The 9598-nt window shown below is 41.5% G+C and overlaps 1 protein-coding gene across 2 annotated transcripts in view; it reads right to left on the reverse strand.

The window, feature by feature from the left end:
• Positions 1 to 6353, reverse strand: part of PDCL (phosducin like) — a 12324-nt gene extending 5971 nt beyond the window's left edge. The window contains exons 1-3 of one of the 2 annotated variants that reach the window (XM_023730687.1): positions 5821 to 5854; positions 4599 to 4772; positions 2137 to 2318 (exon numbers count right to left, since the gene is read on the reverse strand). In XM_023730687.1, the coding sequence (XP_023586455.1) occupies positions 2137 to 2318; positions 4599 to 4767 (351 nt within the window). In that variant the 5' untranslated portion in view covers positions 4768 to 4772; positions 5821 to 5854. Of the gene's footprint in view, positions 1 to 2136; positions 2319 to 4598; positions 4773 to 5820; positions 5855 to 6210 lie in introns of those variants that run through there. The other variant, XM_004375639.2, reaches the window with a different exon arrangement.
• Between the last annotated feature and the right edge of the window lie 3245 nt (positions 6354 to 9598).

Here is a 9598-nt window from a genome sequence, read left to right on the forward strand (position 1 = left end):
TACGATGGCGAAATTAGGGCATTTCCAGATAAACAGAAGTTTAGGGAATTTGCAAAAACCAAACCAAAATTACAAGAAATACTAAAGGGAGTCCTTTGGTTAGAAAATCCATAACATCAGATAAGAACCTAAGACTAGAAAACAGGACAGAGAAAGCAGATATAAACCCAGATAAGGAAGTCACAAAAATAAATCAAGCTAAAACTCTGTAAATAGGGAAACGGAGACATCAATATGTAAAAGATGACATTAAAACGAACAAGAGGGACTAAAAGAATGTAGTTATAGATCTTTCATATGGAGAGGAAGTCAAGGTGATATAAAGAAATAAAAGATTGGTTTAAACTTAGAAAAATAGGGGTAAATATTAAGGTAACCACAAAGGAAACTAACAATCCTACACATCAAAATAAAAAACAAGAAAAATATAATGACTCAGCAAATACAAAATCAATAACAATGAAAAAGATGAAAAGAAAATACACAAAGAAAACAACTCAGCACAGCAAATTTGGTGGAACAAAGAAACTGTCAACAACACACAAAAGAAGACATCAAAATGACAGCACTAAACTCGTACCTATCAATAATTACACTGAATGTAAATGGACTAAATGCACCAATAAAGACACAGATGTGGCAGAATGGATAAAAAAACACAATCCGTCTACTTTCTGCCTACAAGACACTATGACTTAAAGACAAAAAAAAAACAAAAAAACACTCATAAGCCCTGCCCTGTAACCCACCCCCACACAAACACAAAACACAGGCACTCAAAAAATTTTTCTTTTTGATTTACCACCAGTCACATACAGTTTTGCTTTTATAGCAGAGTCATGGGTATGCCAATTAAGCTGTAACTTGCTTCTGCTACTTATCATTATTATATCATAAATATTTCCTCATGTTCTCAATTATTTTTATGAAATTATATATAACAGGCCATACTTTGAGTAATCATTCCCCTACTTCTAGCATTCAGGCAGTTTCCAGTTCACTTGTACTGCAGGTAACTCAGCAGACAGGGACAGCCTCTCTCAACACTGACCCATGTGATGTGTTGCTTCATTCTGACCTTTCACCTCAGTTTAAGGAAGCAGCTGCTGGCACTGGGCACACTGCCCTGCATGTAGCTAAAGTAACAAAAGCTTCTTCCTTCTCCTACCTTGGTACAGCAAGACAGATTGTGGGGGAAGGGAGTGGGGAGGTGGGGAGACTAAAACAGAAAAACTATTGTTACTGTATTATAACCAGCACCATTCTGAGTTTACTGTTTTACTTATCATTTCCAATTTCCTTCCAATCTCATAGCTCTTCATTTTACTGCTGCCTACCAGAGTGGCTCTTTCTGACCTATGACAGTCTTTACTTAAGTCTAATACCCTGAAATCACTCTCCTGGTCAAGGCTAATGACTCCTTACTTAATCCTGACTGGTATTTTCAGCCAAAGGCTGCTCTGGGCCCTAACTAAATGATCTCAGGCATTCCTAGACATTCACCCATGGGTCAGAGGGGATAAGGGAAATAGAGGTTCCTTTTAATATAGGGAAGGTAAGAAGGGAGTCAGGGGACCTAGTTACAAATATCTTTCAGAGTATCCATTTGCTTCTAGGTATTGCCTCCTTAAAAGAAATTCTCATGAACAGGCTTCAGGCGAAATGGAGCAACAGAAATATCTGGGTTAGAATCCCATTTAGTACTTATGTGACCCTGAGCAAGTCACCTCCCGCTCTAAGTATTAGTTTGCTCATCTGTAAAATGGGGATAATACCACCACTCTCAGAGAATTATATTAAGTTTATGGCCCCAAATAAGTCCTCAATAAAGTACAGGAAACTAATATTTACTGAGCACTGCAATGAGCCAGGCTCTGTCTCAGGCATTTAACACACACAGCCCTATAAGGTAGGAATATTGACCTCATTTAACCAAGGAAAATTCAAAACAAAAGTGATTTTCCCAAGGTCACTAGTGGCAAGGCTGAGATTTAAACTCAGGTGTGTCTGAGTTATGGCGTGACTCTATATTTTAGCCTGCACTTTACAACTTCTCAGAGGACAAATCAAACATCCTCTACCTTTTGAATTGCTAACCCCAGTTCCCACAGCCAAAGCCTGGGTGCTACTAATTACCTTCCCACTAATCTTCTCCTGGAGGTCCTTCTGTTTCTGTTGCTCCTCCTCTTCATCCAGATGGGACCTACAGGTCACTGACAGCTTCTTGATCAGCCTTTCCATCTCCCGGCACTGCTCTTCCTTTTGCTCTGTCTCCAATTGCTTGAAACGGCGCCAGTCATTGATCACACCTTTTGGACCTAAGTGGAAGTGAACATGGAGGTGACCAAGAGGAATGGTAAGGAATTATGGACCACGACTAGGAGTTCACAGCTGTCGAAAGTTTTCTCTATCTACTGCACAACAATGCTTATACAAGGGTAAAGTGGTCTACACACAGTGATGTCCACTGCAGCACTGCTGGCAATAATTAAAGGCCCAAGCTAGTGTCCAACATGAAGAGACAACTAAATAAATTATGGTTCATCTACTCAAAAGAATATAAAGCAACTCTTAGAAAGAACGAAGCGGCTCTGTATTTCCTGATGTTAAAAGTCTTATTAGTTAAAATAAAAAAGAAAAGCAAAATGCACATTAGATTTTTATAAAAGAACTATGTATATATATGAATATTTACATATATGACTATGCATATACATATATGTGAATAAGTACGTTCATAAAAACGGGCTAGAAAGATACATAAACTGTTGACAGTGGCTGACTCTAGGTAGTAGGATCCAGAGAAACTGGTAAGAGAACATTCCCTTTTTACTTTCTACACTTCTGTATTATTTAAATTTGTTATAACAAGATTATGGCAGGTTTTATTATTGTTCTCAGTTATTCATGCCCCTACCTCAATCCCTGCCCCTACCTCCATCCTGGCCCCCTGCCATGTGACTTGCAGTACCTACTACAGGGTGAGTACATATGTCCCCACTCACTGACATTAAGCTTGCCCATGTGACTTGCTTTGGCCAATAGAATGTGAGCAAACATGATGGATGCCTGGTCTAGCAAAAGCTTTATAAACTACTACGTGTTTCCAACAGCCCACTCTTGCTCTCTATGCTTTGCCCTGAAAATGGTATGTCCCAACAGTGGCTGTTCCTTCAGCCAAGCTCCTGGAATGACAGGACATATGAAGCAGAAGCGGAGCCACCACTAACCCACAGCCAGCATCTAACATGAATTAAAAATATGGCTTTGTTGCCGTGAGCCACTGATTTGGGGGTCATTTATACCACAGAAAAACTAACATAAAAATCTGTATGAATAAAAAGTTAAAATGCTACCAAGAAACACTAACAAGGATTTGAATAAATGAAAAAGCAATACCATGATCTTGAACAAGGAGACCCAACATTACAAAGTGTAGTTTATCACAAAATTAATCTACATATTTAATAAATTCCCAATAAAAATACATGGATATATTTTTAATTTGCTTTGAAAAAATGAGAGCAAAAGTTAGGAAAATGCTGACACAGAAAGTATTAAAGCGAAACCAGCTCTCGCAGATAAAAAAAATAACACTACAATAATTAAAAACAGAGTGGTATAACCCAGTAATAGACACATTACTACAAAATACAGCTAAAGACCCAAATATAAACAAAACTTCAGTGCATGATAAAACTGACATTTCAAAACAATAGAGGAAAGACTGATTAGTCAATAAACAGTGCTGAAACAGCTGGGTAGCAAAATGAAAATAAGTTGGACCCTTACCTCAAAACTGGCATCGAAATGAATTCCAAATGAATCAAATATTAAAATGTTACAAAAATGAAATCATAAAAGCACTAAGTAAAAACATGGAAGAATCTTTTTAGAATCTTGGAGTGAAGAAAGTTCTTTTAAGAAAGAAAAAACACTACAACTATAAAATAATATTTTCAAGTACATAAAAATAAAAATTTCCTGCCAGGGGAAGAACATAAAGTCAAAAGACAAACAAAATGAAACATTTACAACTCATCACAGATTAATTTCCTAAGTATACAGAGTTCCCCAAGAAGAAAAAGACCAACCACCCAATTTAAAATATGGGCAAAAAAAAAAAAAAAAAAGGGTACAAAAACATCTCTTAAACTTAGTTCAAGCTCGCTCTTAAAAAACAAGATGACAAAGATCAAAAAGTTTGATAATACACTATGAGGGCATGGCATAGGGGAAAAGCATATTGCCACTTTAACTGACAGCAATTTGGCAATATTAAGAAGTAAAAATGCCATTTCAAACAATTTGTACTACCAATATACTCATACCTGTAATTTATGCAATATCAAACAAGTAGTATTATGAGGAGGATTCAAACCCAGGCCAGTATGCGTTTGAAATCATGATACCATGCATACACATTCATACTGTGCAGTAAAAAGGCTAGAAACATGGCACAATGAAATGATAACACTAGGCTATCTCTGAAGTAGGACTAGAATTAGAAAAAAGAGGTGATCAGGAAACTTCTGATTTATCTGTTATGTAATGGACATTTTTAAAGCCTGTTCCCAGAGCTCAGAGTTACGCAGTACCTGTATTAACTGAGATGCCTTCGCCGGCCAGCTCGGCTTCTGCAGGCAAACTGCCGGCGAGGGCACCCCTGCCTCTGTCCTTGTCCTCACAGTCGCTGTCCTCATCCTCACTGCTGCTGTAGTAGTACTGCAGCTTTTCCCCCAGCAATTTATCATCCAGAGTAGTCATCGTGCCTGGAAGAGGGCAATATATCAGGCTCTCTGTTGGCCTGAGCTGACAAACATGAAGCTGAAGGTAGGGGGCTCACTTGTGCTAAGATTTTATTTACAGGATCCTACGTGATTTTTCTCATAAGCAGGATCTCAATGAATTCCTTCCATGACTCTGAGAAACAGGGCTTACCAGGCTCTTTTAATAGAAGGTAAAACTAAGGCTCAGATATGGGAAGTTTCTTTGCAAAGCTCAACAGCAAATGGTGGAGCTGGGATCAGACCCCAAGGCTACCTGACTCCAGGAGTGAAGGTGTGAGTTGCTATCTTCTGAATAACGGACATATGTACTAGCTAGCACATTGTCTTGGAAGAATCTACTTTACCGACTGGAGATTTTATCTACACTTACTTTTAGATTTTCCTGTCAACTAAGACTTCTGGGTAATTGAAAAATTTGGTAAAAATCCTCAGAAAAACTCCAAAAAGAAGCATCGAGAGTATGATGCTGAGTTACTGTGTGCCTAAGTCAATCACACCTCTGTCTCTTCGCTTCACCCTCCCAGTCAGCGCACTGAGTGGTTGGGTAGATTGTCTCTAAAGCCCTGTCAACTGTGACTGGTTAATAAGGACCTATGACAAGACTTCAATAACTCCCAGATGTTTAAAGGATCAAAGGGTAGACCTGGCTTCTGCACCGGAAGAAGCCGGGGACATTTTGGAAGGTGCAACTTAATCTCTCAGAGATCTGCCTGCGAATCCAGCAGGGATGGGAAAAAAAATCTCTAGTACTCCCTCTTTGAAGCACCCCAACACTGTACTGCCTTCATTAAAGACTTATCACTTGGACTTGTCATCTCCATTACAAACTGACTCTCCCCCATGGGGCAGGGAACGCTTGAAAGCATAGACCTCCTACAGCTAACCTCTATCTGCAAGGCACAGTACCAAGCCTCTGCACAATCTGTTAAACCCATATAAAGATAGCCTGGGCCGATGGGGGAATCCGGGGACAGAACCAAATCTCAGGTCGGGGAGGTGGAGGGGCCAGGGATGGGCCAAAGGGACGCACCTTGAGCGAGTAGAGACTGGGTTAGGGACGCTCGGTAAGGGTGGGGCCGCTGAGAGAGAGGCACTAAGAGTAGGGACAACCGCGGAGCGCAGGGAGAGAGGACGGAACCAGCCCACGGGCCCGCGGAGGGCGCGAGGTGAGGGCGTGGCGAACTGGGTGGCAGCCAAAGGAGGCGGGGCCGCCGAGGGGCTCCCGGTGAGGGCGGGGCCCGCAGGGACTTGAGGGGAGTGCAGTAGGGGTGGGGCCAGGATAGAACGCGGGCAGGGAAATCGCGGAGCTTGGGGAACAAGGGAACGCGCAGACAAGGCCATTATTCCCAGGCCAGCTAACAACCCTCCTTCCCGCACTACATGTCCGCCGCTTCTTCCAGGCTGATCTCAATACGGTTACCCAGCCTAGTTCAGTCCGGATCCCTTCGTGCTGGCAGCTCCGGGCCCCGGAAGCAACGAGGCAGCGGTTAGAGAAAGAGAAGTGGGTCGGCGCCTTAAGCACTAAGAGAATAGCCGCTGGAGTCCCGACTGCGCGGACCAATGAGGCAGCCTTCCGGCGTCATGGCGGACACACGCTGCCCAATTAGAAGAAGGTTCTCCCGGTGGCCGAAGGAGAAACTACCAGTCCTACTTTAGGACAAAACACCTCTATAATATTAGTACGCTTCTATTTGCTTTGTTTGTTTTTGGTAACTGAAGAGCTGCGCGTTATTTTTTTAAGAGCTGCGCTTTATATGTCCAGTTTTGAGCAATAAGAAAATTTTATTTACTTCCCTTTTAAGTTTCTAAGGCCTTTACATATGTGTTTTCCATTGGTTCTTCTTTACATCACATCTAACCAAACCAAACTCACAGCCATGGAGTGGATTCCAACTCATTGCAACCCTAAAAGGACTGTCACATCTTTCTCCCGCAACCGACTGGTGGGTTACAACTGCCGACCTTCTGGTGAGCAGCTGAGCTGCTTTAACCACTGGACCACCAAGGCTCACTTACATCTAAGACGGAACATATACAGATTTTGAGTAACTTTCCCAGGAACACATAATACAGGGCGTGGATTTATAAAAAACAAACAAACAAAAAAACCCGGATCCACGATACCTAAACGCAATGTGGAACCCTGGATTGGATCCTGGAACAGAAAAACAACATGAGTGGGGCAATTCGCGAAATTTGCATAATGTCTACTAACTAATATTAATAGTATTATACCAATAGCTTCAATGATCGTACTACGGTTATAGATGTTAACCTTTGAAGATTCTGAGTGACGAGTGTAGAGGAACTACACTTTTTGGAACTATTTTGTAAACCTGAAATTTCACATTAAAATATTTTTTAAAAGGTGTCTTAGTCATTTTGTGCTATTCTAACAGAACTACCACAAGTGGATGGCTTTCAGAAAGAGAAATTTATTTCCTCACAGTCTAGTAAGCTAGAAGTCCAAATTCAGGGCGTCAGCTCCAGGGGAAGGCTTTCTATCTCATCTCTGTCGGCTCTGGAGGAAGGTCATCATCATCTGTCTTCCCCCGGACTAGAAGCTTCTCTGCGCAGGAACCTCAGGTCCAGAGGATGTGCTCTGCTCCTGGTGCTTCTTTCTTGGTGGTGTGAGGTCCCCCTCTCTCCACTTGCTTCCCTTTCCTTTTATCTCTTAAGAGATAAAAGGTAGTGCAGGCCACACCCCAAGGAAACTCCTTTTTTTATTGGATCAGGGATGTGACCTAGGTTAGGGTGGTGTTACAATCCCATCCTAATCCTCTTTAATGTAAAATTACAATCACAAAATGGAGAACAACCACACAACACTGGGAATCACGGCCTAGCCAAATTGATACACACATTTTTGGGGGGACACAATTCAATCCATGACAAAAGGTCTAACCACTCAGCAATTATTGAGGTGTCCAATACACAACTGTGAAGTAGCTCATAGATTTGTGCAAACTGAATCATTTAAAATATACTAGAATGATACAGTGTTTAAAACAGGGCTCCCAATTTGTAGTTCTAGAAACACCTGAAATTGTCCGCAAATTTGTGTATGTGCATATGTTTTTGAGAGGCTGTTTGTTGAGGTTATTAAAGGGGTCAGAAATCCCCCCAAATTTAAGAGTAATTCATTTAAAGAGATCCTATGGTGACTTTTTGTATTTTTGTTTGCAGAGTGAATAATCTTAACTGGCATTGTATGTACAGCAGACTTGAATATACAACTTATGATCTGCTTTAAGTGACAAAGCTAGCATCCAGCAACAGTGACTGTGCACAGTTGTTGCTGTATGCCTTTGAGTAGATTCCGACCCTATAGGACAGAGTGGAACTGCCCCATAGGGTGTCCTAGGCTGAAATCTTTACCAGAGCAGCCTGCCACATCTTTCTACCACCAAGCGGCTGGTGGGTTCCAACAGCTGACCTTTTGGTTAGCAGCGGAACTCTTCACCATTGCACCTCTAGGGCTCCTTGTGCATAGAAGAGATCCCCATAAATATTTGGTAATTAAAAGCTCAATGAATGCTTTAAATTTTACTATAATAAAATACGTAACAGTTGCCATTTTAATCATTCTTAAGTGTACACTTCAGTAGCATTAACTACATTCACAATCTTGGGCAACCATCATCACTATTTCCAAAAGGTTTCCATTACCCCAAGCACAAACTCAGTACCCCTTCAGCAATAATTCCCCACTTTCCCCTCTCCCCAGCCCCTGGTAACCACTAATCTACTTTCTGTCTCTATGGATTTGCCTACTCTAGATTTCATATTAGTGGGATTGTTTGTGTTTTTGTGTCTGGCTTATTTCACTTAGCATAATGTTTTCAAGGCTCATTCATGTTGTAACACGTATCAGAACTTCATTTCTTTTTATGCCTGAATAATATTCCACTGTATGTATATACCACATTTTGTTTATCCATTCATCAGTTGATGGACATTTGGGTTGTTTCCACTTTTTGGCCATTGTAAACGTGGTGCAATGAATTACTTAATATGGCCCTGTAGCCATAGTCTTTGTGACTCCTACACAATGATTGGGTGGTACTGTCCAAATGGGGTGCTTGTGGCCCACTAAGGGGACTGGACAGTTCGCTGCTAATACAAATAAGGTGTATGGAACCTGTGATGGTTGAGGTTATGTGTCAACTTGGTTGGGCCACAATTTTCAGTGGTTCGGCAGTTATGTAATAATGTAATATGGCAGTTATGTAATGGTGTAGTCATCCTCCATTTTGTGGTTTGATGTGATTATCCTCCATGTTGTGATGTGTTGTAAATCCTAGCCTCTATGCCTGTGGTTATAGTCCCATTTGGGAGTGAGTTGTCTGTTATGTTAATGAGGCAGGATTAGGGTGGATGTATCTGGAGCCCTGGTGGCGCAGTGGTTAAGAGTCTGGCTGCTAACCAAAAGGCTGGCAGTTCAAATTCACCAGCCACTCCTTGGAAACCCTATGGGGCAGTTCTACTCTGTCCTATAGGGTCACTATGAGTTGGAATTGACTCCACGACAAGGAGGTTTTGTTTTTTTTTTCACCTTACTAGAGGGTGTGACTCAAGTCACCACCCTTACCCCAGTCACTACTCTTACCACCTTTATTCACGTCACATCCTTGCACTGCCTTGCTCAAGTAAGGGGAATTTCCTTGAGGGTATGGTCTGCATCCAATATATATACGAATGCTCTGGCAAGGCTCCCTCTCTTGCTCTGGATCTTGCACCTGGCCTGTCATTGTCTGACTTCAGTTCTTGGAACTTGAGCCACCACTCTATCATCTGACCTGATTTGC

Source organism: Trichechus manatus, unplaced genomic scaffold (assembly GCF_000243295.1).
Source record: "Trichechus manatus latirostris isolate Lorelei unplaced genomic scaffold, TriManLat1.0 scaffold00038, whole genome shotgun sequence".
Lineage (NCBI taxonomy): Eukaryota > Metazoa > Chordata > Mammalia > Sirenia > Trichechidae > Trichechus > Trichechus manatus.